Source organism: Varroa jacobsoni, unplaced genomic scaffold, assembly GCF_002532875.2.
Source record: "Varroa jacobsoni isolate VJ856 unplaced genomic scaffold, vjacob_1.0 scaffold_247, whole genome shotgun sequence".
Classification (NCBI taxonomy): domain Eukaryota; kingdom Metazoa; phylum Arthropoda; class Arachnida; order Mesostigmata; family Varroidae; genus Varroa; species Varroa jacobsoni.
This window is the reverse complement of record NW_019213149.1, coordinates 1-27,641: the sequence shown is the minus strand read 5'-3', so window position 1 is coordinate 27,641 and position 27,641 is coordinate 1. Positions and strand designations below refer to the sequence as shown.

Here is a 27,641-nt window from a genome sequence, read left to right as displayed (position 1 = left end):
GGCTAATATATAGTATATTATATTTATTTAATCTACTGGCCAAGTATAAAATGCTCTGAATAACAAAAAGTAAAAACTTTTGCACTATGACGTGATTAGATCTTATTGAAATAAAGCAATTATAAGAGAAAAACCATTAGTAGATACTGAAATAGCATTGATTGAAGCGAGTAAGAAACAGACGACAATCATTATATAGTTAGATGAATAGTTGTACCGTCTGCTTCACGCGTTTCGTGCTGGGAGCATCGTAAACATTTCATGCAGGGCGCATTCCTGTGATGGAATATCTAGCGGCGGTACCGGACGTACAACAGTTAGTCCCTTCCATACCTACCTAAACAAACATGGACGATCGTATCGTCTGCTGCATGAAAATACGTTAACACTAACAATAAACGCACAGAACTTTGTAATTGTTACACTGACATGTCGCCGAACTAAGGCTCGCACACAAAATTATTGCGCATATTGTCCCAAGAAATAGTAGGCAGTTATTTACCGTGCAAGTCGCTATCTTGTTAAGAAGTAGAAGCATTGGATAAGGTATTCTGCGCTCTAATTTCGCTAGTTTTCTGCTTACGCTACTGCACTAGCATAGAATACGCCAGTATCGATCGTCGCCACCAGAATAATGTCTTTAATCTCATAAACTGATTGTGTAAAGAAATAATATTTTTATAATAAAGCAATAGTGTGAAGTGACAGAGGATACTTCGTAGTTGAAAATAAGTGGTAACTGGTAAAGTCCGTTACCAACTACTAAGCACTTTTGAGAATGCAAATAGATGATGTTGTGATCGCGTTAAGTTGAGGTAACGGTAATGACCTTTTTTTATATGAGACAAATTTTCAACTAGTACAATGTGTGCTGACAAATTAATTTTTTTATCGCTCATACAATTAATTACCGATTGTCAGAATAATTATCATATTGAACTACTATATTACTATTACATGACATCGATTTTTCAAAAAAGCAATTATGTTCAACATTATTTTTCCCGTACTTAGCACCTTTTAGTTCTATAATTGTATGACTCTTTGGAAGCAGAAAAAGCTAAATCGTAACTCATTTCCATAAAATTGCCATAGGCTTTAAGAGTAGAAACAGCCTCAAAGAATGTATGAGTTTATAAGGGTACTAAGCGAAATCCACAATCAAGATATATTCCAACGGCACAATGCTATTGTACGAACGTTGTTTATTTCTATACATGTATATAGAATTTTACGAATATTCACTCTTACATAAAAAGGTTAGTAGAAAACGAATGGGTGGTTAGCTATTGAAGACGTAGCTAACAACAGATAAAAATTACTTTTAGATATATTCGCTTGCTGTCAAAATTTAATCAGATGGTTAATGGGGAAATTGTTACTTTCTATAAGTAAGTTCACATAGTAGGCTACTATTGTTGAAGATGTCAGCGATTTTTGTGTGGTGCCAATATGATACATATTGCGTGCAACTTAAATTATTCTGTTACAGATGTTGGAGAAACGTGTGCCGTTTCCCAAATTGAAATCCTGCGAGGAGATTTACATCGTGTCGCACCTGGACACTAAGATTTATGCCCAGTTATGCATTTTCCCGGAGCAAATACTCACAGATATTAGTGATGAAATTTCAAAATCCGCGCCGGCTGGTGCAAAATTTCCTAACGATGAACCCTCAGTAGGTGACTTGGCGGTCTTTGTCTCTCAAGGCATATCAATGCGTGTCGTCGTTGTGGATGTATATAGCACCAATGTTTGTATGGTCGAACTGCTCGACCATGGCGGGCTCCAAACAGTTGAAAAAAGTTCACTCGAACCACTGCACGAGGAGTTAATTGAAAAGTGGCCACGGGTGGCCGTCCAGATTATGCTTAAGGAAAGCTGTCACGTTGTTGATGACGATATAAGGACTCTTGAGGATATTGAAGTGATTACTATACAGGGAGAATATTGTCTCCATGCTCGCCTTATACCGAAAGAGCTTCAAGACCATGCTAAGCTTGTTAAAGCATTCTTTCCCGAAGAAGAGTGCGTTCTGGTTCCTTCCCCTAAACTCGAAGAAACAGAGCGCGTGATCCTCGTTGAAATCAATGAGGCGAAGGGGGTCGTTGGAGTTCAGCTGATTCGTTCTGACTTGTCTGACAAATTTAATGAATTTGAAACCGAGGTGCAAGAGAAAGCTGAAAGGGCGAAATCTATGAAAAGACGACCCAAGCGAGGCGAATACGTCCTGGCGTACTCGGCTATCGAGCCCTCCTGGTGTCGGGGGCTAGTCACGACCGACACTAACGAGGACAGAGAAAAAAACGATGAAGGTCGAATAGAGGTCGAGTTTGTCGACTATGGCTCCTTCGAACATGTGCCTGTTAGCAATATCAAGGCACTCAGTGCCGATTTAGCCAGAGTCGAGGCCTTTGCTGTTTTACTCAAGTTACCTGATCTAAAAAATGTAGAAGTTGACGCGGAACTTGATGTCAGAATTGACCGTGTCGATTCGACTGATTCACTATCAAGAACTTGGGTAGCCACTCTAATCGATACGTCAGGGACGACTGAAAGTAGTCCTGCGCCCGCTCACATCCCGACGACGACGACAACAACAGCAGTCTCAACCGTCTGTGGAACAACATCAGGAAACTCAGACGGAGTGCATACAACAATACCGGCACAATCTCCAAAGGCGTCGACAGGAAGCATGAGTTCAATGAATGGAGCGATAACACTGACAGAGGATATTCGTGACACAGAAGACGTATTTGTGTATTTCATCGGTGTTGATTCGACTTACGGCGTCCAGCTTAAGCGTGGTAATGTTGAAGCAATGGAGGAACTATTACACGAATTGAACAGTTCTTCCCGAGCACCGTTTAAGTCAATAAAGAAAGGAGATTTCGTAGTTGTGGAGATCGACGGAACATTTTGTCGGGCCCTGGTTCAAGATATTAACGACGGTATCGCCACTGTCCGTTGTGTTGACTACGGCTCGATTGATGATATACCCGTTGAAAAGATATGGCCACTGGATCCAGGCTATGCAAGCGACACGCCGTGTATGGCGTTTCATTGTGTGCTGGAAAACGCATCACCAAAGTTAGAGTTGAATAAGGAATACTCCCTAAAAATTCTTTCCCGGTCAGTTCCGAAAGGATGCGGCATGTCACTATATTCCGTGGCCCGTATTGATGGTAAACAGGATGATAGTAAAACTCTTGACGGTAGCACTATCGAGTTGCCTCCCCGATCCTATCCGCCTTTGGAGTTGGGCGCTGAAGAAGAACTCTGGGTTAACGAGATCGATCAGGATAATCCGACAGTCATTCCTGTTCAGCTGGGAAAGTATAACATCAATGAACTTTGCGACCTCAGCCTTAACCTCACAATTAAGATGCAAAACGGCAGAATACCTGTACCAATCAACGAAATCTCAAAGGGAACCTTGGTAGCAGTTCGAATAGAAGACGAAAATTCCTGCGGGTTTTACCGTGGTATTGTCTGCGACCTAACGAGTAGTGATGCTCTCGTGATGCAGGTCGATTATGGTGTACTGTCAAAAGTGCCGATTTCTGATCTCGCACTATTGCCTGATGAATTTGTGGGGTATCCTCAATACGGTTTAAGGTGCAGTCTTAAGCCGGATCAGTTATATCTTGCAAAGGAAACGTCTTTTATCGCTACGAAGCTAGAAAAATGTCAAAAGGACGGTATTGCTGAATACTCTTTCGAGTTGAAGTCTGACCAAAAACCAAAAAAGGAAATTCAGAAATCGGACGAACCTTTAGACACACAGACACAAATGGAAGATGTATCGAGTATCGAAGGCAAATCTGATGCCGCCATAAGATTGGAGGAAAGCTCTGAGCATCATAATGAATTAGTGAAAGGATCCACTGGGAGCATAGCTAATCATGGCAGCCGTGTGTCTGTAAACGACAATGTAGTCACCGGAAAATGTTCTCTGGATACCACTAATCATGATAATGATGATGAGCTTGCAACAAATGTTAAATATCCTGTAATCCTTGATCATGCCGAAAGAATGTACATAACTGTAGATGACGGCGCGCATATTGGACTACAGTTCTGTCGAGTGGACGAACTTGAATTGGAGAATCTAAATCATGCCATGACGAATTATTATAAGGCGCGTTCAACCAAATCAGAAGACAAAAATGTTCAAGTTGGTGACCTGGTCGCTTTCTGTGACGAGGGCTCGTTCTACCGCGGAGAAGTAACTAAAATTCATGATAGTGAGTACACCATTCTTTCTTTGGATTATGGGTCGATGCACGTTGTCCCCTGTTGCCCACCGCGATTAATCAAACGATTCGCAAACCTCGACCGGCTCGGCATTCGTGTTCCACGGACGCGCTTCACTGAAACGGTTGACGAATACGTTGACGTGATTCTAAAGGAGAAAAATTGCACTATCGCTGCATACCATCCGGCAGCGTTAGAAGAAGACGTTGCCGCAGAAGATCCGAGCTCTGAACAAGTACCTTTGACCAACGGAGATGAAGCTAAGGCCGTTGTTGCTTGCTCGAAATCGCAAGAAACATTGGAAAATGAGGCATCTAACAAGAAAGTCCTTAACCCAGAAAAGGATGATACAGAGAGCACTATTGAAAATCGCAATGATGTTAAAGATCGCGAAGAGATAAAAGATGCGTGTTTGGTAAAGCCAGACAGCCCCGTAGAGCAGGCGCAGCCTATTGAAGTGGGCCAGCTTTCCGCGAAAAGTAGAGATCATGTGAATGGCATCGACCAGGTTACTCTAGCCCATGTTGAAGATGACTACTTCAGTGCGTCTGCGACATCCTTGGTTGCCACGGAAACGAGCTTTGATGTATTTGTTACATGGCTCTACAGCCCTACTAAGGTAGATACATATATTCGTATAAACCATAGCCCTATATAGATAGTTCAATAGGTAATAGCAACAAAACTTGATAATTCGAATTGGCGCTTCTGTTTACATTACTAAGTTGATTACAGTTTTCGCTGAGAGCGAAATCGACATCGTGACGAAGTTTTCACTTTATTTACAATATAAAGGTCTATCGAGGTGGTCCAGCTGTATGCGTTTGTGTAGGTATGCGTAGTTCCGCGCACTTAAGCGAGATGCTTAAACAACTTCTACATTTGGAAAATTCATAGCATAGATAGCTACCGTACGACTACTCTGATCCCAGTCGTACGAAACAAATCATTAGCAGTGTTATTTTTTATTAAAGCGAACAGACAGTTATCAACATTTGTATGCAGACTATTGGCGAGGATGGATTGGAGCTCTCGACTAGATTCTTTGAAAATAAATATTTTCAATTACAGGTTTGTGTCGTAAAGCAGTCGATGGCTGAAGTCTCGCAGATACTCTCTGATCGAATGGCGGTACTCCAAAACGCAACCGACCTTCGGGTTATTCAACCTACCGTATCGCAACAACTACCTGTGCCGATTGCCGTGGCCCGTATTGATCACCCACGTACGGTGTTTCATAGGGTCAGACTGCTTTCGTTCGACGAATCAACAAATCTATATTCTGTTTTCTTAGTTGATACTGGCGAAGTTACTCAGGTGCCCGGTAAATCTCTGTTCGAGCTGCCATCGACAGTTTCGTTAGATCAGATCCCTGCTCTAGCGATCATTTTGAACCTTCGAGCAAACGATCATAGAGTTCGAGTTGTACATACGCAGAAGCAACCTCGAGAAATTCTACCGATATTCGGTCAGTGTATTTGTTTTTTTTTTTTACTGTAAAAATTCAATGAAATATATAGATTTTTTTGTTATTTTGATTTCCTATAAACGAGGTAGTGGACAATATCATGTGAACATTTTTCAACTTAATTTAGAACAAACACATATTGGCATAATAATAATGATAATAACAAATCACATTGGACAATGGAAACAGATATTCGGCTGAACATTTTGCGCATAGGACGGCCCTCCTGAGTGTGTTCATTCAGTGTAATTTTCATTTCCTGCGATCGCTTCAGTTGGGATCTTATATCACTCACAACTACTTTTCAATCATAATCATTTCTCTAAATCCATGTTGTCACTCGCTTATCGATGCATGAGTTTCACCATAGGCTCTGCAGGAAACAGGGTTTCCATGAGCCTGACAATACATTATAGGTGCATCGCATGTGGAAGAAATTGAGGTAAATATCATGCCGTGGGTTACCCATTGGTACCACCTTTGGTACGATTGGTAAATCTCTAAAATTAATCTTATAAGATCAACAAGATTGGCGTGAAAAATATGGCGCAGTGTATTCTTTTGTTTCTATATTCTCGCCCTGCTTAGGATATTATGTCGTTGACCTGTGAAGCATTTGACTACTATTAGCAAGGGCAACTAAATAAAAATTTATTTGAAGCTTGCTAATTAATAACTTGTTAAGTACCGGTAAGCGAAGTCATGCTATTCACGTAGACTCATTTGAATCCTGCTCAGACTCACCAAACACAAAAAATTGAGCTAACTAAAATTTCAGCATGGAAATAGGATGAAAATTTCAAAGGTCCAGTCGACTAAAAAAGACTAAAGCGTGTAAATGACTTGAAAAACCTGACACTTCAAATTTATCTAGATGACACTATTATCGATAGGTAGCCTTTTTTAAAAATAGCCACTAACTTGTGCATCAACATCCTAAGTTTTTGCGAGCTATTTTAATTGTGCCCATTGAACAGCTACACATGGATTCCATGAACTACTAATCCCATGAACACGGCATATGCTACATAACGTTGTCTCTTGTACTAGGTACCTCTTTTGTGTATGCGCAAGTGTGCAGACTCTTCAATTGTATGCCCGAGAGAAGAACATTATACCTTTATTGTAATAGGACAGTGGCTGTGTTTGTGGACGAACTGGCTTCCTCCCAATAGCGAGAATAGCGAACAATGAATGTCCCTTCCAATAAAAGATATACCAAAGTGTTTCCTAATAATATCGAACGCCCTGTACTTTTCATGTTCATGTTCATGGTCTAACAGTTTATGATAGCCTTAAATTATAAGAATAGGCCCAAAAAAGGTTTCTCACAGGGTGGTGATAAAAAAACAAGGCAAATGTTGTTTCTTTTAGCATTACAGTAAAAAGCGCTCGCCATTATATTCGATTTCATGTTGTTTTAGTAGCATTGCACTTAGCGAGTAACTAACATAAAACGGTACCTATCGTTTTTCCACTTTGCGGCGCTTCATATATCGCGCAACGTAACCTATTTAAGTACATACACTTCTCAGTAAATATAAGTTACTCTAATGCTTAAAGAACCGAAGCCTTCATCCGCATCCATATGAAGAGAAAAATTCTATTGTATGAGCCGAGTCATCCATTATAAAAAAAAAAGCTGCTCGACTAAAGATGTGTGAGTTTCACATTAAATCTGAAAATATTTTACTATAATTAATAATAAAAATAGTTGTTGATATAGTCTCGTATCAATTTTTTCTCGTGTATTTGCATGCACGCTTTTTCGCAGATGGGATTCTTCGCTGCCATTTGTTAATGTCTGGTGCTGACGAGGACGTCCCAGGCGAGATTTGTCATCTATCAGTGCTGTGCAATGAACGCGGTGATATCGTTCCACAGTTATTTGAAGAGGGTATGGCGACATTTTGGAGTCCGCGGTTCGTGAAAAACACATTGTTGCTGCCACGAAACGGCAATGAGGTAGAGTTCGTCGATGCGCGGCTTCTTAAAGTTTCCCGCAAATATCTAAGGTTACAAAAAAGTCAAGACTCGAGAGACACCGTTGACGATGGAGACAGTAGCAAAAAGGGCGGACAATTGCGGGCTACTCTCCAACTGTATGCCGAGCGACAGCGTATTGATGAGATTTTAGAGAATATTAACAAAACTGCTTTGACTCCCCTATTCACACATCATGTTGGCACTCCAGCCATTATTGAAGTTCCTGTGTCCATACTACAGTCTAAAAGTGAAGCCGAAAAACCCAGTCGAAGCGACCGGAAGTGGGTTCGCGGTAAGGTCGTGGCTCGGCATACGCCTGTGCATTACACTATCAGGCTTATAGACTACGGTAAGTAGTACGTGTTTTAAATAGAATCTTATAGGCCGGCAGCTAATTGATTCAATAATAATAGACGTCACACGTTTCCATACACAGAAAGGCGCGTATCTTTCAAGTCGTACTGCATTAATTTATAGAGTGTGTCTGCAGAGATAGGTCGTACGTAGAAAAAGTGCGCACATGAAACAAGTTTCATTTAAGAAAGCAATTCAAATGAAATCGATAAAAAAAACTATTAGAACCGAAAAAAGATTATTAAGAAAATCATTAGTTATCTCAACAAATGAAGAAGTGTGAAACGTCTAGCCAGATTAGCTGGATGATAGGACAACTTATTTTTTTGCTATCATATAATAGCTTAGTTATTGTTTTGCCAGCCGTGCCGCAGTGAAAAGCGAATTCATCTTTAGGATCCGTCGACGTATAGACTATACCAAAAAGTAGCGAAACATAGGGTAAGCATGTGACTTTTACGAAATTGATTTGATTATTCTGTTATAGGCATTGATGTATCTTCCCTGGTAAAACAAACTTTTCGGTGTCCAGCTATTGCATTGCATGTGCCTGAAGCGATAGCGGAAGTGACTGTAAAAACTTCCATTACGTCGCCCGTTGCGGTGTCTTCGTTTAATTCGGAAGCCGCTTGTAGCCCGACCAACCTGCAAGACACGATCAACCCGGCGTCAGATCAGGTTTTAGATCGGTTGGAGAGACAGCTACAGAATTATTGTGGGAAAGAGGTCATCGTTCGTTGTAGCCTTCAGAGAATCATCTCCGTTTGTGTCGAGCTCTTCGACAGCGACGGCAACAGCATCTTCATGTAAAGGAAAGTGAAGTACCCTGCTCATGCTGCACTAGTCGCACTTCGATATTATAAATTGTCTGAAGACCTGCCAAATCACAAAAACTGCCTGTACAAAGATATACGCTTGAGATAAACTTCATTTCGAAACATGATTTGTCGACTGAGGATTCTAGAGAATGCTACTTCACAGAATACAGCAGAAGAGATATTTTTGGGTTATTGATTTAAGTCAAACCAGAATAGACTTTGTAATTGGAGATAGCGTTTTATTCGTGTACGTATGCGTTTAGGCAAGTATATATCGAAGAGGATGCTGCGCGCAATTTGTATGTAGTATAAGCTTGCATGAAAATTCCTTTTTTGCATACGTCTTGTACATCTCTTTTGCCGAGTGATTTTTTACATTGTGTAAGATACCAAGTAATCTCGAAATGGTACGGTTCTACAGACATTCTTACTAGTTATCATTGTTTAACTAAAAGGAGTATGAGTGCTGACTAAGTTCATGCCATTACCGTCTATAGTTACACTATTTGCAATCATCTTCCAGTTACAAGAATTATGTTAATTTATATTTCTCAGCAACAACTTTTTGAAGATCCAAGTTTACGACCAATAAATTCAAAAACTGGAACGACGTAGTTTCCTTGACTAGTTAGCTCAGGTGTTTAGCACGCAATAAATGTATTGAGTAATTAGTTGTAATACGAGTGACTGGCAAGAAAAAGAAATTGTAAATTCGAAAACGTTTACCCAGGAACGTGCAATTAATGTATTAATGTTTCCACCGAAAATCTTATATGCGAAGATGTATAAAAGGTATAAAATGATCATCGCTGTAATCGGGCTACATTAGCTACATTTACTTAATTTGAGTATCAGTCTAGCTAATTCATGTATAAATTCAACAAGCATGTCGTATAACAGAACCATCATTATTTTAGCCTTAAGAAAAACGCTTTCCAATTAATAGTATAAGCATCGTTAGAAATATAGATTGTATACCCATAGGAAGACAGTGGTACCGGTATTAACGGTATTTATTTTTTTACATCATAAATTTTATCACATCATAAAATCGGCGACCACTGGACCATACCCGAACATTAGGAAGAGATTTTTTTCTGTGAATCAAATGCATGTTTCCTTCATTCAACCGCTCTTATGTTGATGCTCGGCCTCCTTATTGGTATTAGGTTTTATTTACAGTAAAGCTATGCTACTTTTTACAGTTCATTTTTCATGTTTTTAGACATTTAATGGTATATGATCCACACCTATGAGTTTTTCTAACTATCATCCTAATTACTGTTATGAAACGATTACATTTAGACAGACAACGATTATCCCCTAAGTTGGCATTTAAAATACGGTCTAAAGGCAGCCTTACAGTTTACCTCGAACCCTTGCTTCAAATCTCGCTTGTCGTTATTGCATTTGAATATTGCATCCGTTTGAAATGATCCGCCGAAATATCCCAATCTACTTCAATCAAATTTTCATCAGACCACTACTGCACTACTGTTGACCTACTATACTCTGCAATCAAACGTTTAGGAACCTTTTTCTTCGTGCTCAAAATCCATACGAAGAAGACCGTATGCAATATACATCAGACAAACAGTGTATTAAAAAAGACGTAGGAACTGAGGTTACCAATACAAGGTATCAAGAGGGAAGCTAGTACAAAGTCTACAAAAGTTTCGACTTTTTCTTAACCGCGCAGTATTACTTGGCTGCGTACTGCCGAAAAGTTAAAACTCTCACCTTACTGAACTACAAAGTTGATGCTACCAGCACAAAAATTGTGGAGAATACGAATACGAGCTCCATTTGATTTGACATTACCCTATACATTTCTGTTCTGTTAGTTGGCTGCCTGCTGCACCCTTTTTTAAGGGGCTAATATGTTCGTTTCGCATATGAATAGCGAATCTTAATTTTAGTTATTTGCCATGGTGGCGTGTGCCCTAAGCCAGCAGAGTATAAGCGATTCGTCAGTGTTTTCCTGCTGCAGTAGTACCTGCCAGTGGTATGCCATATCTCGTCGCCCGTTCATGCATGAAATACTGTTCCAATTGGTTATTGTATTTATTCAGTTATCACCATTTAATCAAAAAGGTGCTTTCAGATTGTTTCAGTTTCAGTTTTTGTCTATCTATCGACCACGGCTGCTTAGGGCCATTTTAACAATCGTAGACTCATCGTTTGTGAAGGCACGCTGCTATTATAATGTACACAGTTAAGATGATTTGATAATAAACATATATATTCATTGCTGACACTTTATAAAGTTTCTCTAGTATTAGTCCAAATCGCTGCAATACGTGTGGTGTCATCCGCCATAATACTTTGGTTACCCAGCTTTCATTGCCGCCGTTTGAGGCTGTACTCTCCTCTGCCCCGCCATTTACCTTCTGCCATCATTGTAAAATCGTGGTCTGTCAACAGTAAACAACAAAATGTGGGATGCATATTTTGATTCAGAAAAGAGGCGGAAATTTCCGCTGTGATTGGAAACACCAATGAACAACGTCTATTTTCTGTTTTGTTCGCTTGCCCTTGAATCCGTCTTGTCTGAGGCCATTTCCGCCGTGCTCGTAGCCGGCTATCTGCCCTTCGAATACGAAGGAACGACTGGGATGCAAAGGACAATTCAACTCAGGGTGAGAGGAACTCAACTCAACAAAGGATCTAATGTAATAACGAAATGCCCCTACCTACGCACAGTCGAATCGATTTTGGACGGAACAACGGGCAAACAGCGAACAACAATCCTGGCGTCGTTGTTATTATGGCTGCAACACCACTTCATTTCGAGCGATAAAGGCGAGGATCTGTCTGTCTGTCTGTCCATCGATTCCACCCGTCAATTTGTCGGTTTGTTGTCGCTATCCTAGAACTAAATCTATATGGAATAGATGTATTGCGTGCCAAAGCTTCACGGTTACAGCGGGAGCTGTTGTATAGGGTGGAAATTAACACACTGAAATAACAATTTTATAGATTGTACAGGAAACAGAATTACATTCACTTTTGTGTTATTCATAACTAGTTTACCGACGTACCAAAATGGGATCGGTTGTTGCCAATAGATGGGTTCGAATCCATAGCAAGTAACCGAGGCTTGTAACAACTGATAGAAGTCCTTGTTCTGTGCGCACTGAACCGGCGGCGTACTGTCGCCATGTTACTGTTTTGATGCAACTTTATCGAAACGATGGAAGTGCGTACACTTCAAGTAAAATTCTTTTTGCTGTGCAAACCATGTGTCATCGTTAAGCTCTTTTTGTACCATGAAGAACGTTTTGTTTTCCTAAAAACAATGAAACAATTAAGCGACTACAAATAGCGAAAACAGCTGAAATGTGGCAATCGAGAAGACATACGAAGGGACGAATTGCATATTCTTAACGCTTCTCGTGGACAATACTATTACTGAGTATAGAAAATCTATGCTGTGAACAAGATACGTTTGCAAGCTTTATAGGGCTAGCGCGTGCGTAGTTATGTGGTACAAAATAGATAAGAGCAGTCGTCGTTATCAGCGAAAATCCATTAGCGAGCCTCGTTGACGTGTTCAAACGTCAAGCAAAAAAAAAAAGTCACGCAAATCAGTAGTGCTCGCTGGTGACCAACTGAAGGCGGCATCCCTGATGCTGGGTACGGGGGCGAAAGAAAAATACGGTCAGTGGGAAAACGTTCACAGATCAGACCAGGCCGCAATCGACAGGTCACTGCATCTCAACATTACTTATCCATCATTGTGATGGCGGCCACTTTCACCGTCAGCATCAATATGAACCCCCGGGTCGTTCGTTCGTTCGATCGCTCCCTACCATTATGCTGATAGTGAATCATAGAGAGATGGCCATTGCTGTCCACCGCTTTTCACTACGGTCCTCGTTGCTAGCCCAACTGCGGCGGCTGTATGTTCGTTGCTGTTGCTGTAGCTGCTGCAGCTGTTGCTGACATGTATATTTCTATGTGACGTGTGATACATGGAACAAATAGTGCGGTTCTCCGTCCCATGTCTAGCGTGGCTGTTGTGCTATCAGCGCGCCAACGGCGCTAACGAGCCGAGGACACGGCCGTGGTAATGGCCGCGGGAAAAATCCCGAGACGAGAGTGCTGGAGCGGCCGCATGACTGCCATTAGACTATGGCAAGCGTGTTCCCAATAACCCGTGCGCTAGTTACTGTTAGTTAGTGTTAAATAGGAGAAACATCCTACTATGAGAAGATGAGTTTTTGTATCGGTGTCTGCGTGTGTGTGTGTATTGTAAGCCTACCTAGCACTTTGTTGTCGTTGCTGATGCTGTCGACTTCGTTTCCCTCTCCCATTGACTTTCCCCTCGCCGACGATCGTCAGATGAATCAGAAGAGTCAGCAACGTACCAGTCAAACGGTCGAGCGTCTGGGCGGCTCTTTCCATCTACGCTGAGTCGACAAAGGATAAATGTTGCCTATGTTTTCGAATGGTTGTTGCCTTTGTAGTATCGGTAGCGGCTGCGGTGGCGACTGTCGCTGTTTTTGCCAACGACAGACCATCGAACATGGACGGCTGATAAAAGTTCGGGAGACGGAGAGGAAAATGCGAAAAAATAGGGGTGAGTGAGTTAGACAACGAGCCGCTAATGCTGCGGCGATTTCCACTCTGGCGGCTGCTGATGCTCTTGGATCGACATACTGAACCAGGCCCGTAGGGTGAGCTAGCTAGAGCCATCTAATGAATGAATGAATGAATGTCGCAAGGTTGCTGTTATTATTCTTATTGCACAATAGACGATTCTGCGCAAGACCTGCTGTTATTACTGTTTATGCTGTGCTTGCTTACTATGTGACTGATTTGTAATAGTGCTTTTGCTGTGAATGCGTTGCGATGTGCTGTGCTATTACTGCTACAGCAATTGAAGTACATAAACGAACGAGGAATACTTGCGAGCTCTGTGACTCTCCGTTATTTGTTGTTAAAGTTGCCGTTGCCATTGCTGTTGTAATTGTTTATTGTGAGTTTTGCTTCGCTGTTGAGGACGGCGGGGTGAATGGGTATCATCTGGAGAAACACGGAGGTCCTCACGACGCGCTCGTGTTTGCTGGACGTTTAAAAATAAAAGTTCAGGCTTTTCTTCTCGAATATTTGACCGTAGCCGACCATGAGCCAAAGGTAAAGGCGGATAGTTGAACCGAGCCATGCGTATCGAAATAACCATAAAGAGGAGAGAGAGTCATATGTTAGCTGTTCAATATGGTATGGTACGCGCCTTGTGTCAACACCACGAATTACCATTAATCGATCTTCGCTAGTGGTGCTGTCATCGACTTTGTCCAAAATCTATTTCATATTTTGAACGTGTGACGCCGCACGCGATATAGCAATGGCTTAGCGATAAATGAATGGACTCATATCTAGAGGTTTGGTTTATACGCAGATTATGTAAAAGACAATGTTGCAGATTGTAACAACAGTAAGGGATTCAATGGTTGCATTTGTATTCTTAGTTAGTGTATATTTCGGAGCACCTATCCTAGTGGCATAAGACTGTATCGCTTTCTGCAATTATCTCACCCTGGGTAGACCACTCTGGATAAGAGATATGAAACGAACGAGTTATTATTAATGTGCATAGATTTTTGTTGCACTACGAACTCTTTACCCAGCTGATTATTGTTAACCGTGTAATGTACCATTGTCATTGTCTCTCTGTGGCAGCCAATATCTTTAAGTAGAACTATACTAACAATAAAGTACGGAATCCAATTTGACACGACAAGCCACAGAGAGCAAATAGGGTATAGTATTTTTGTACGAAGCTGACAAACTTTGCCTAAGAGTTGCCGCTGTTCTACAAAGCCAACAAGCACACAACTATGTTCTTATATGGTACTGCTACACTCTGCTATTGTTCTTGGTAGTTAAGCACAAGTCGAGCGGTGGATTGATATGAGGAAGGGCATTTCATCAGTGAGGGCAGCTGTCATCGATAGTTAGATGACACGCAAGCTGGTGAGGCCCTTGGTATTGCTTCTACAGATAGTCGTGATCTCGATGTTGCCAGTAATTCCTAGCCGTTAACGCAACGTGACCAGGTTAGCGAAAGTAATGGCAACAATGGGCGAACATGCAGCAGAGGCGTAGACACAGTGAAAAACCTTATCATAGACAGTTCGTTTCAATATTGGACCTATGCGAAGGCCTAATTTTTAGGCTTGTGCCATATGATACATATATACAAAGTGCCACCCGCGGGTTTCGCTCTATGCCTTTTGTTATTATCCACATTTTATTTTACCTGTGTAAGAGTAGATAGCTGATTAGATAACGTCGAATAGTGGCCAGCTAGTCCCTAATAGGTATAACCTAATAGCTTCTTCCATAATATAGTTGGAATTTTGGTTTTCAAGAAACGCACGTTAAGGACACTTATACATGCAAACAGTTTTTACAGAAATACACATTTGTACGCATCAGTGCGAACGACCATGATGGCTAATTTGATGTGTAGTGTTACTTTTAAATATCGAGGATGTTGCTAGCTTCGGCTTACAACTAGCCGAATTAACATGCTTTATGGGCAGAAACTTCAAAAGTGTTTTTCTGATCAGCTTCACCTGTTACATAACGCTTTCCAAAGCGAAACTTAGAAATCAGCACAATCCATGCACGTTTCCGGTAAAACAAACACGCTACTCAAGACCCGTGTTTAACAGATATCAATATAATAAACTAGAATGGCCTGAGAGGTTTCGCCCCGATCAATTATGATCACTCTGCTACCGTCGGTCCCATAGTGATCACCTGCTGGTATCATCACCCCAGTAACCTAGGGATAATCCATTAGCGCATGGCATGAACCTCGCCACTCACTTTCAAAATGATCATGTAAAGCCAACAAAAATGTCACAAATTCTCAACGATAGTCGCACAACTTACTAACACAGAGTCAGGTCAAGCTGGTAATATGCACTATGGGAGAAAGTTCTCCAGACAAAAGGATATCAATCCACCGCGAAGGTCATCCCAGGATGGTACTCTAGCGACTTACAAAGAACCTACTCAAGGCGATCGTTCTATGAAGACGACACATAGATAACCGTACATACACGGTGCGTTAACTCGTATGATGGGCGGCTAAATTTGTTGAAAATTCACAAATTTGATACTTAGATATAACATGTCATACCGAAACTCAATGTTGAATACGGGTCAACGTTGCAGTTGTCCTGCGCCGCCGAACCCGTGACCCGTGTGCAGGTTACTTGATAAGACCTGTATCAATATTTGTCACAGAATTAAACAAAGTATGACAGCGCAATCGGAGAGGTACAACGATTCTCCTGAAATCCTACAGCAGCGATCCGTTACTCCGTGCAAGCAAACCGTTGTTTACTCTAAGATACCTTACTATTACTGCCTTGATGCAGTTGGTCTAGGTATTGCAGTCACCCTACTTCACATAGTCACAATGAAATGTTCCAATGGTTCTGCTATCACGGTGACATTATTTCATCATGTTATCAAGACTATTCGCTTCGCGTTACGTTTAGTCAAACATATGACGCACAGATACTTTTACAGGCTTCCGGTTTTAATTTTCCTGAAACGGTGTTACATTAATTCTTTTATACCGTTACAATTAAATTTGGTTGCATCAATCAAGTGTCCTTGGTTGACTCAATTTGTTACTTATGCTAGTGATTCTGTTATCTTTTTTTTTTAATGATTTTTTTATAACATCTTGAACAATCAAAACTGTACTGAACAAATGTACGGAATTTTTGGTACGGTATCAAAAACTTATCCTCCCCCCCTTCCCCAATAACTCTGTTATAATAGCCGGAATTGGTCTAGCTGGGCCTATCCGGCCTATTTCCAAAACGGGATGGTAAACACTTGCTTACACTAAAATCTGAACCGGCGAAAGCCGCATGCTCATGGTTGCTATGGTGACGCACTCAAAGGGATGCGCTTTAACCACCCAGATCACTCGATCCCGTTGCTCCCTTTCAGTTTTACTATATGACAATGATGTTCTTTAAGGCAGTGGTTGGTAAACCTAATAGGATGATTTTTTTTCCTTTCTCTCCTGCAGGAGTGTCATAAAAACCTCTTAACTGGATTGCAATGAATCCGTCAGTGCACTTACAGCGTGTGCTGTTTGAAGATATAATTAAGGTCAAGTGGACTCTAAACTGCCACTATGAAGACATACACATCCTACTTCATTTACGTTCCCGTTATGCGCGAATACCCGAATAAGCTTAATGGGCAACACCTAATGGCTTCCATAAAATAGCTGAAAGACAACTGCTCACACAAAACACGTGAAGTGTACATCTTCACGCAACGTAAAATTCTCAAATATGTTTCCGAAACCGAGGTTAAATTCTGACTGTGCATGCGGGGTCGGTATAAACCTTACCCGATCCAGACCTCGTGCCTTACAGTTGCTTCCGGTGCCCTCTTCGAAGGTGACTAATTTTGGTAGCCTATTGCGTATACCCCGTCTCTCCATGTCATTTTTTTTCCCGTTGGAATGCTGTAAAACATCCTGCATCCGCGTTGCATGTCTCCTGTAATTAGCTTACTGAAGTATTTGATTCGTATCGCCTAATGTGTGGTTTACCTAATGTGAAGCACTGGCTAAGCGAAAATCGACAACCTTACAAGCTTTAGGTTGCGGGCCGAAAAAGTTTTACGTAGCATACATTAGGCTTATTTACGCAATAAAATTCGGGCGCACAAATTATTTAGTTGTCGACCTTGCGTGTAAGTTGTCTACGCAACATAGTGCTGAAACACCACACCTCGAGCTGAGAGACGCGCCAGAATTGTGATGTTTAGTTAGCGCGTTACTATCATCGGTAAACTGTACTCGGAGTAATGGTTAAAACGAATTAGCATTACACTTCATGGGCAAATTATTTGACCGTTTACGGGCAAAAGGAATTACCTAATTGACTTCATTGTCTCCCTTGTTTTTTCTATAAGGCACCTGGAACAAGTCACAAAAAATCAGGCCAATAGAACCACTATGAGGGCTCATTTTTGAGAAGACAAGATCATTATTGAAGATTTCTTAGGACAGACAGTGGTAAGGAACCGCGGGCCCCGCCTCACCCTCTTTTGCTATGAAACCCATTTTATTCATTTCTATAGAGGTAAGGGAAATTATATTTGTAAATAAATATCATTAATTAAACATGCAGTGCAAAATTTTAATATATTAAATTTTAATGCGGTGTACATTATAATAAAATAATGGTGACGGTTGGTTATTGGGATCTAATCTTGATGGATACAGAGCTGCTACATGTTTTCACGCTACACAGGCACGCGCAATACAATCTCTATAAAAATATACATTTGTATATTTTTGACCGAAATCGACAATCTATGTAACTGCCAGTTTTGATGTAACTTCTGTAAATCCGGAAAGGATTTGCGTAACGCAAACCGAGAAATTTTCAATAGCGTTTAAATTTAAGAGGTCCACAAACCTACAAAGGGGGCTCAAAGAGCTATTTTTAATATACCTGGATTCATAATGCAAAAATTAACGCTCGTTTTAAAGCTCGTTTAAGCTCTAACGGTTAGTCTTTTCGAAATTTCTTTGCAACTTTTGTTTTTGTTGGCAGTTTTGGCTTCTTTTATGCCGTACGTTGTCATGACTGTCAATGACGCTTCTAGCACATGCAACAGAAACAAAAGCAGATATTGAAACCCCCTTTCAGAATCCTAGAAACGGAGTATAAGAAAATTTAGACACCGCACCCTGTATATATAGTAGATGAAGAAGCCAAACTTACGCATCGAACACACGAACGCTCTATTTAACTCGCTTAATTATTATATGGGTGGGAGTGTACTGCGTCTGCTCTGCTTGAGTAAAATCCAGGCTGAGGGTCAGTTTGTCATGTTTAAATTATTGCACCCATTCGGGACCATATTTGTGCAAAGTTCAAGTTAACGTTGAAGATACTTGTGCTAATACGCTCACATGGCTTCTAAAGTTATAGTGGGGAAGTTCCAAATAAAAAAAGACCACAATATTCGACTTGCCGTAAAGCTTTGAGCATCTCACTTCTGATGATTGAGGCTGGTTTACCTTTGCACTGAACTTGGTAGATATGTTGAACGACTATCTGATACTTGCAAACAGCCCGTAAGCTGCAAAAGCCAGTTCTTACAACTGCATTATTACACAGCCATAGCTACAACTATGATCCATGCATCTATGGACTAGATAAAACATCTTGTTAGCAAATTCGTTAGCGATCATTGTCTGCGGACCATTTTTGTATCGGAAATACAAAACCTGCTGCTCGAAGTCGAAGACGACGCTTTATTCTTGAAAGAACTGAGCGGCATATAGCATCGGTCAAACCCTTATTGACCTCAGAGAGCACCTGTCGATTCGTATGCAGTATGGCGTGACTTTGCGTGTCTTCATGAGCACTTCCTAACACCGAACGCTCATTTTCATCACTTTCTTCGTTAGCAGCTTTGCGAAATATTTTTTTCTACCATGGATTTTCTGTGCTGTGCTAGAACCTGATTCTGCTTCTTCTGTATACTCATTCGCGACGTTGTACGCTGTCGCTTCGGGGCTATGATTTCGATGAGTATTTGTTTAGCGCGTACCGATTCGATAATAATTGATCTTCCCTCAAACTTCAAAACCGACGCACCGTTGTTCGCCATGCTTGTTGTTTTGTTGTAGAAAGAAATGGCCTTCGAACTTTCGTCTTGTAGCGGATGAATGCATACCCGTTATTGCAAACAGCTCACTAAGGATTTTCCCATTTTAGGTGTCGCACACTATATACATACATACATATACGTAGACCAGAATTTTCATACACTATACCCGCGCCCGAAATGAACGTATGTGTTTTTTATGTGAAAGTTGCCTCGCTCTGCAATTCCAGTGAGACGGTCGCTAAAGAAGCATCTACTAAGACGCGTGGTGTAATGGCTGTTCATGTATGAACAACGTGCGGGAATATTCGGGCCACTATACTTAGGTACCTGATTCCGTCCTCTTTCACTCATGGAGAGAAAAAGGTGGTTCTAGGTATCGTAGAGCAGTTATCGTTACTCTCATCACGAGCCATACTAAAGTTAATTTTTGTACTTTTGTTACTACATGTGAACTTGAAGTGTGACTTGGGAAAGATTCCATGCAAGAGCTGCGATTTTTTATAGTTAGATTCATACAAAAAAAGCGAACGCAAAGAGAATTTGGTGGAAGAATCGATCGCAATATCGGACTGTAGAGTTGACAATGGGATAATACAAAAGGTGAATGATAAGCCGACTCGGTCATCGAGAAAACCAGAAAACAAAAATAACAAACGGTGCGTAGCGCAGTGGGGAGACAGAGTCATTCTAACGGAACCAAAAAAAAATTTAACAGTTCCTTAACCGTGCCGGAAGAACGACGGTCTCCATAAAACGCTCCAAAGTGATACCAAAAGCCTGATATTTCCTCAGCAGGACTATGGCAAAAAGACAATACAGTGAGACAATAATTCAAACGAAAGACGCTGCCCTAGATGGGACAGAATTGTGGGGAGAATTGTGTTCGGTTGGGAACTATGTATGACAAGTCACTATGCGAAAGGGCAAAATGTGTCCCTGAAATGTTATTGCTGATCATATTCAGGTCCTGCCATGGCCTGCAAATTCATTTGACTTCAATCCGAGCGAAAGCATGTGGAATTATGTCAAAGGCCGAATCAGAAGATCACGAACTGAAGAACATAGTGCTTCAATGACAGGCCCCGGACCCGGGCCTAACGGGGATGATACGAAAGTGCTTTTGGGGCATGGCAAGTCAGAAGCAGTAGAACTAACTAATAGCCGCGGTAGCTGTTTTTCTTATCACCGTACCTTTTAACGTACGTAAAAAAGTTTTTTTAGCGACAGGGTCGTCACTAGAGAAGGTAGGCAAATATTTATTCTATGTATATTTATTCTAGCCGACATCTCATAATATAGATGCATCGAAGTGGGTATATCATATGGATTTCTAGTGGGATAAATGAGAGATTTCAGTTTTAAACGTGTAAATATGAAGTCTTGAAACCTGGTCCACCATGTCGACTGCTAAAACACCTACCAGTAACCCATTATGTCCTAACTTTACTTCTAACAAAATAAAAACAATCACTAAATTGTATGGATTAGTCGTCTTTTTGAGTATCATAATTTCACTCTATCTGTAAACGCTTAGTTGGATTATGCCTTAGAACCTAGACCCATAGATTTATAATAAATGGCAGCAAATGAGGATGTCCTTAAAATAGAGGCCTTTGATAGCCTTATATTTAACAATCATAATAAATCGGGATGTTTTACATATTGTACAGGAAAAATATGTATACAGCTTATCGCCAATTTAACGCATTCGTTATTGAATCGTTTATCTAGCGACTACGTAAAGTCCAAAACAGGGAAAAATTTCACGCAATATATTGCTTTTTCTGTTTGGAACATTTCGAACCTATAAGGGGTTTCCTGGGTAACAACTTAACATACGCTAGCAGATGTGCTCTGTGACTCTGCTCATAATAGCAGCAGTGTTAATGCTGCGTAGTCGCCATCGATGTTCCAGCCAACAGAATATGTTGATTTACAAGTTATACATGTCCAAAGGTTGACTCAGCTTGCTCGCACAAAGAGCTTCGAAAACTTAGCAGAAACCATATGTTCGTGTCAGCCATTGTTATAAGCGTACCCGATGAAACAGGTAAATGACTTACAGAATTTACTTACGTTTAGACAATTCAACGATATGTTCCGATTGGCTTTCTGAGCTGTCTGCTCATTCATGCGCACTTAGAGAGAAAATTGTGACTCCAATAACGTCTTGTGAGCGGTCGATTTAACTGCACGAATATATCCTATATTCTAATCCACAATATTGGAAGAGTTCCCACAAAAGTTGAAAAAGACAAAAGATAACGAAAAGTTGGACAAAATCCAACTTTCAGTAGAAATAATAGTAATATACACACAGTAAGTACTGAACGGCTCGAATCAAGTTCCGACGGTCGATTTGTAGACAAATCTGTCAGTCGCGACGCTCTGTGTTTTGAGATTTCTTCATTGTGCATGGTACGAGAATAAGTGCCACTTGTTTCCTCGGCTACATTGGTAAACATAATGCCAGATCAAAGAGGGCAAGCCAATATGGCTATCAATAGGTCAATTGCACGGTGTTATCGATTTGTAAATAGATGTTCCGGTACGGTAAGATGCATTTGTCTCTTCTGAGACAATTTCTTTTTCTAGTGAACAGCCATTGCTGTGGACAGGATCGCGAAGTAATTTTAATCGTCGCATTTGTTTTATGTTTGCAGCGTTTAGGGCGCAATGTGATATAAGAAAGCGGTAGAACTTTGAAAGGCCAGCCAAAATACACAGGCAAATCTACGGCCGCTGCTAGAAATGTATAAGAAACTACTTATGAATAGCGAGTACCCAATGTTTTGGCGAATTCGAAAGGTGCTTGTTTGTCTGTTTCACGCTAAACCCTCTACTACTAAATTAAATAGGGTAAAAATTAGCAAATTATAATATGGTCACAGAACAGACAAGGTAAGTAAGTTTGTCCAATGACCTAATCGATTTTGTCATTTGTCTTGAGACACCCTCCGTATCAAGAGATTTGAATCAAATTAGATTACCATTGTCGTTTGCACTATCGGATGTTCGAAAACACTGGCTACACATCTACTTTTAAGACCGAAGACCCTTGCCTGTCGCTAGCGACTGAAACTTAATAAAAATGCTGTACATTTTAGCGCGGACCGAAGCATTTAATAAACGCGTGTTTATTAGTAAGTCGTTCTGAAATCACTGATAGCTACCAGCCAGCTGGCGGACCGAAAGATATCATCTGTCTTGGCAACATGCATAGACCAAAACCGCTACGTTGTTTAAACAATTTCTATTGGACTGCTTGTGTAGAGACAGGCGAACGTAGGAGGGTGGCACAGCTGACTGAACTGCACAGTGTAGAGCACAGTTACCGGAACATTCGATGTCCAGAGTCGAATGAGCAAAGGTCCTTAACTTTGATGCAACTTCCCCGTACCAGGGCCCTCTTTGAGCGCATAGGTAGAATAAGGGCAACGCAAAATCCGCGCACTTGTCTATACGTGTTGTGGTTTACGTGATGATTACATACACGTCGCGGTGGTTTGAGTAATTGGGCCTCTGCCTAAAAAGCTAAAAATTTCCTTATGTGCAATGTGTTGGAGACGTTTACCATACAGTTAACGTGTGGACATCTGCGATACAAGCATATTACCTACAGCGAGTTTTCGCATTGCTACATTCAAAGGGAGGCGCCATCAATACCTGCATACCCAAATCACGTCAAATGATTGTATACAAAATTCGGATTTTTTTTTCGCTCGTAAGGGTATTTATAATAGTCTAGCACAGAATATCAATGCAAGTCGGCAAGACCGTTACGAGCGCTGGCAATGGCCATCGTCAAAACGTATTTCTATGGACGTCGTCTTGTGTATAATATTCTAGTCTAGCTAACAGCCCCTCCGTCCCCCAGTTATATAATTGCATAATAAAAATCTCAACCGTAACATTCTTCATGCAAAGATGTAAGATAGGTAAGTAAAGCATACGGAATGTGTTGTGTATCCTGAACGCTTCAGATGGACGTAAATCCGAACGTGATAAACGCTTCGCCCGATCTATTCTGCATTACCCAGATCTACCCGTCATGTAAGGACTCACAACCGCAATTCCAACAACTGCAGCCCCATCAGGGGCAGTTTAAGCACCCTCAGCTAATTGCAGATGAAACTCCGAAGACTCGTTCGACACCGAAGCCAGCTTTCTTTCCCGTGGGTAGCGATGGAGAAGAAATTACCAGTAAGGTAAAACTACTAGTGTTTTTTCGGAGAGCAGTAACTCCCAGGTAAAAATCTATTTATTAAACCTTAGGGTGCCATCTATATACCGCGTTAGTTATCTAATTTCAATGAAATGAAGGCGATATTAAAGACGAAAGAATCATCATAGTCGGCGAGAACGAACTGCGTAGGGACGTTCAGTGATCTATTATTATTCACAACAATGGTAAAAAAACACCGCAGATTGCGGTTACATATACAAGATGCTAACATGCACAACAGTTTTTAGTCGAACAGAAGCAATTGAAGTAGTATTAGTGGGTGTTACTTTGAATATTTGAAGTCTTCTATACTCAATGTCACCATGCATTGGCAGCTAACAAATGTTGATTTATGTTATATATATGCGTTGACCCTGAACTATTCGTGTGTGGAGGTCCAATAGATGTGGGCTTTTACTGAGCTGTATTTTTATGAGAGCATGTGTTCACCTTCCAGCCAAACAATTCGGTAACTTCGTTTGGTACTACCAGTCGAATGGTTTACGGTTGTCATCTGTGTGAAGCGTCTTCTACTTCGGCAGTACAACTCAACTTTCATTTGCAGAGGGTAACGAAAAGTTTTATCAATTGGCATCCCTTTTGGGAGTGATTCCTTAACCTTGATAATTACGTATCTCAACCAAAATCGTCTTGTATTCTATACAACTAGTTATCTAAATCAACAAGCTCTCTTTAGCTAAATACTAGCACCTGTTTGTTGCTAGTACCATTTAGACTGCTCGGCATTGTTAGCAGGTGGATGTATGAGCAACCGAGTCTGAAGCAGACGTTCGCCACTTCACACGAAAGCTTGCTTTCAGATATTATAGAAATTCACTTTGTATCGATCGTAGTCAGCGTATAGCAGAATAGCCAGTCGATTCAATCGGAGCTGTGTTTTGACTTATGATTTCGCAGGTACACCAACTCTATCCCTGCGCAGAATGCAAGCTACTGTTCCAGACCCGCGACTCGCTGGCCTCCCACGAACTACTACAGCACCGCGGCCATTTTCCCTGCGAGTTCTGTGGCAAGGTGCTCGAAACTCATCGAAAGTACATAGGCCATCGAAAAAATCACCGTACACAAAATAGCTGGTGCGCGATTTGTCTGCAAACGTTTCCATTTTTGTCAGTCTTTTAACGTAGCAGCATTCGATTAAAGAGTGCTGTTTCATTCTCGGTAGGACTAGACGCTAACTATTGCTCGATGTCTAACATCAATCGATAATCATTTGGACGTATAACGCAGTGAAGGCCGTTAGCAGGCCTCGATACGTCGTCTTATGCCAATGTGCACAGGAATACGTTGCGAAATACTGAGTGATGAAGAAACGTTCAGCTATTGATGTGTATCTAAGTCAGGCGTCGTGTATGACTGATATTTTTTTTTTCGCATATTTTGTATTATTATGTTATTCATACGAGTAATAGTATACATGGTGACACATTTCGTAGCATCTCAATTGAGCATCTGCCTTTACTTCGTTTCGAACGTAGCTGTTACTACTGCGGCCTGAGCGTATCGTCGAAGGACGATATGACTGCTCATATTGAACGTGTACACCCTCGGAGACAATTTACCTGCGCTCTCTGCCACTACAGTCGAACATTCCCCTCACGTTCGGACCTTCTCGCTCACCGCAGGGAGTGCGCACTCGATCCTCTGCAATGCCGAGTCTGTAAACAGTTCTACCAGACTCCCGAAGAACTCCTCAAACATTCGGAGTACCACACGAAACAACAGCTATACTACCACTGCGAAATTTGTGGAGAGGTATACCTAGTTAAATAATTAGGATCTTTGCACGGACAGAGGTGCTAACTACTACATTCTATATCAACTCATCATGCTAACAAGGTGTTTTATCTCGTTTACTATCGAAATATGAGTATCGTTCATTTTTGCTTGAGGATCTTGTTGTTGGCGGCGGCGGCGGCGGCGGCAAATTATAGTATCCTACCTTATCGTGCGGTGCAATTGTGCTGAAATTATTGTTAGAAAACTGTTTTTATTTTGCCGTTTGGACTAAAAACCAAATTTCGCGTTGTCTCTAATTAAGAATGACAATATAAATCACGTGCTTCTGCTACGTTCTGATCTTGTAGGTGACGATCGCCGCGCCACTTCTACAGCGACATCTGCGAGAGGTGCACGACTGTAGTTGTCCTGACGCTTTGATTGAGACGTTTGCAATGACCATGCCGCGCGTACAGGAGCGTCAAAAAGAAGGCTACCGGCCAGAAGAAGCTCGGAAGCGAATGACCGATTTCGTTTTAATGTCAAAGCGAATAACGATTAGCATTACACGAGGCCCAGCCACTCAAGAACCTGCAGGCCAACAGCAACAACTAAATACAAAAGAATTAGTAGCAATAGAACATACTCAAGGTACCTCTGTGCCTCAAGAATCTCGTCAGTCACAGGGTGGTCAAACACTGTCTAAGAAGGCTCGTGTCGAAATCATCAAATTAGCACCGCCATGAACGCCATCGAGCGAATTGGAAATTCAACTTTGTTTGACGATGTTTACGTTCGTCACCTATTGTTGCAGTTATCTTAGCCATGCTAGGAATTTCTGTATATAAAATTCATTATTCCGTTCGATATATGGCCTGAAGTAGTAAAACAATGACCGATGATATTTCTCAATTGGGAAGGCGGCTGATCTTTTGGGCAGGGACACGAAGCAGATTGCGTTTCCAAGCGCTTTTCAATCACAGTAACAAGGAACTGAAGTGATTCATTGGACCAACAGAATTGTGTTATATCTCTGCGTTATAAGTCGATGACCTTCTAACAAGTGATATGTTTTGTGTGTCTACGTTCATTTCTGTCTGTCTGGTTAACTGCATCAATTGCATCGTTTCAAAACGCGCTTAAAAAATTCTGTTTCCATTTTCTATTTCATAATCCGCTGGACGCACCAAGCTGCCCTAGCTGATCTGATGACACAGGGCGGAACAGTGTTAAAAATTGTTATTTCTGGAAGAAAACAACTCGAGTCTTTAAGAGGGCGGTTGGGCAGTGTCTAAGATGGCGCACTCTCTTCTCTCTCTCTCTCTCTCTCTCTCTCTCTCTCTCTCTCTCTCCTCCTCTCTATGTTAGTAGCTGTTGGCTCAAATAAGGGATTTGATCACTGTTCTTAGATACATCAGCAAATCTTTTGTTGTTGTTGCTGCTGCTGCTGTTGCTGTTGTTGTTGTTGTTGTTGTTGTTGTTTTCGGTTTCGGTTTCTGTTCGTCAAATCGGTCCGTCCCAAGATTCAGTTCTGCTATCCCACTGACGGCGATGATTAAATCGAGGCATTCCAACCGGTGTTAACTTTAGGGAACTATTATAGAGCCTTTCGTGTGACACGGTTGCTGCTAACTGCTGGTGTTGGGCCTATCTCAGATACAAAAATCCTTTGCTTATTTGCAACCGATGAGTTTGGTTTGTGTAAAATCTTTAGTTAATTATGACGATGATATATCGCTGATTGTTGATCCGACGTGTCGTCGTTTCACGAATATGTTCGAGGACGACTCCGGCCCGGTGCAGTCATCTTACCCTAAGAACTTGTACTTTATTTTCGCTCGTCTGCGATCAGCGAAGACATAAATGTTGAATTTGATAATCACAGGAAGTTGCTATGCAAAACATAGGCTGCTGTTATATAGATATATCTATTTTTTGACAAGAAAATAGACCAAATACGCGTTGATCTATACACTGTTTTCTTTTTTTTTTGAAACTTGTTCGAAGAAATGCAATATGATCATATGTATGTTCAATAATATAGCTAAATAATGGTTCCGGTTGTGGAAAACGGTTATTTACCCTCTCAAAAAAATTATATATATGTATATGTATA

At 41.1% G+C, this 27,641-nt stretch overlaps 2 protein-coding genes and 1 long non-coding RNA gene across 11 annotated transcripts; 2 read left to right on the top strand and 1 right to left on the bottom strand.

Moving 5' to 3' along the window:
* Positions 1 to 402: 402 nt before the first annotated feature.
* LOC111258562 (uncharacterized) lies at positions 403 to 9,490 on the top strand. The gene is made up of 5 exons (XM_086967505.1): positions 403 to 546; positions 1,493 to 4,876; positions 5,329 to 5,725; positions 7,500 to 8,060; positions 8,553 to 9,490. Exons 2-5 carry the CDS (start codon positions 1,493 to 1,495, stop codon positions 8,873 to 8,875), a joined length of 4,665 nt encoding a protein of 1,554 aa, XP_086823631.1. The 5' UTR covers positions 403 to 546; the 3' UTR covers positions 8,876 to 9,490.
* LOC147753755 (uncharacterized) lies at positions 9,381 to 11,685 on the bottom strand. Its single transcript, XR_015310193.1, has 2 exons — positions 11,577 to 11,685; positions 9,381 to 11,297 (listed from the first exon to the last, which is right to left on the bottom strand). It is a non-coding gene; the product is annotated as an uncharacterized LOC147753755 (long non-coding RNA).
* A 253-nt stretch (positions 11,686 to 11,938) lies between these two features.
* LOC111258564 (uncharacterized) lies at positions 11,939 to 27,495 on the top strand. 9 transcript variants are annotated; one of them, XM_022829942.2, is made up of 7 exons: positions 12,722 to 13,465; positions 16,949 to 17,327; positions 23,544 to 23,768; positions 24,243 to 24,353; positions 24,704 to 24,882; positions 25,285 to 25,561; positions 25,894 to 27,495. In XM_022829942.2, the coding sequence occupies exons 2-7, from the start codon at positions 17,220 to 17,222 to the stop codon at positions 26,269 to 26,271; spliced, it is 1,278 nt and encodes a 425-aa protein (XP_022685677.1). In that variant the 5' UTR covers positions 12,722 to 13,465; positions 16,949 to 17,219; the 3' UTR covers positions 26,272 to 27,495. The 9 variants fall into 9 exon arrangements, with proteins under 9 accessions (XP_022685680.1, XP_022685677.1, XP_086823632.1 ...); XM_086967506.1 differs by lacking the exon at positions 16,949 to 17,327 and adding an exon at positions 17,848 to 18,017 and having other exon boundaries at positions 12,858 to 13,465; XM_022829945.2 differs by lacking the exons at positions 12,722 to 13,465; positions 16,949 to 17,327 and adding an exon at positions 11,939 to 12,082.
* The last annotated feature ends 146 nt before the right edge of the window (positions 27,496 to 27,641 follow it).

Excerpts from the sequence above, each read along its gene's own strand:
- LOC111258564 (XM_022829941.2), top strand. The coding sequence starts at position 13,738 with ATGTGCTGTGCTATTACTGCTACAGCAATTGAAGTACATAAACGAACG. Across the intron at positions 14,023-23,543 it reads TAGCCGACCATGAGCCAAAG|ATGGACGTAAATCCGAACGT; the intron begins GTAAAGGCGGAT and ends TGAACGCTTCAG. Across the intron at positions 25,562-25,893 it reads ACTGCGAAATTTGTGGAGAG|GTGACGATCGCCGCGCCACT; the intron begins GTATACCTAGTT and ends CTGATCTTGTAG.
- LOC111258562 (XM_086967505.1), top strand. The coding sequence starts at position 1,493 with ATGTTGGAGAAACGTGTGCCGTTTCCCAAATTGAAATCCTGCGAGGAG. Across the intron at positions 4,877-5,328 it reads GGCTCTACAGCCCTACTAAG|GTTTGTGTCGTAAAGCAGTC; the intron begins GTAGATACATAT and ends TTTCAATTACAG. Across the intron at positions 8,061-8,552 it reads TATCAGGCTTATAGACTACG|GCATTGATGTATCTTCCCTG; the intron begins GTAAGTAGTACG and ends ATTCTGTTATAG.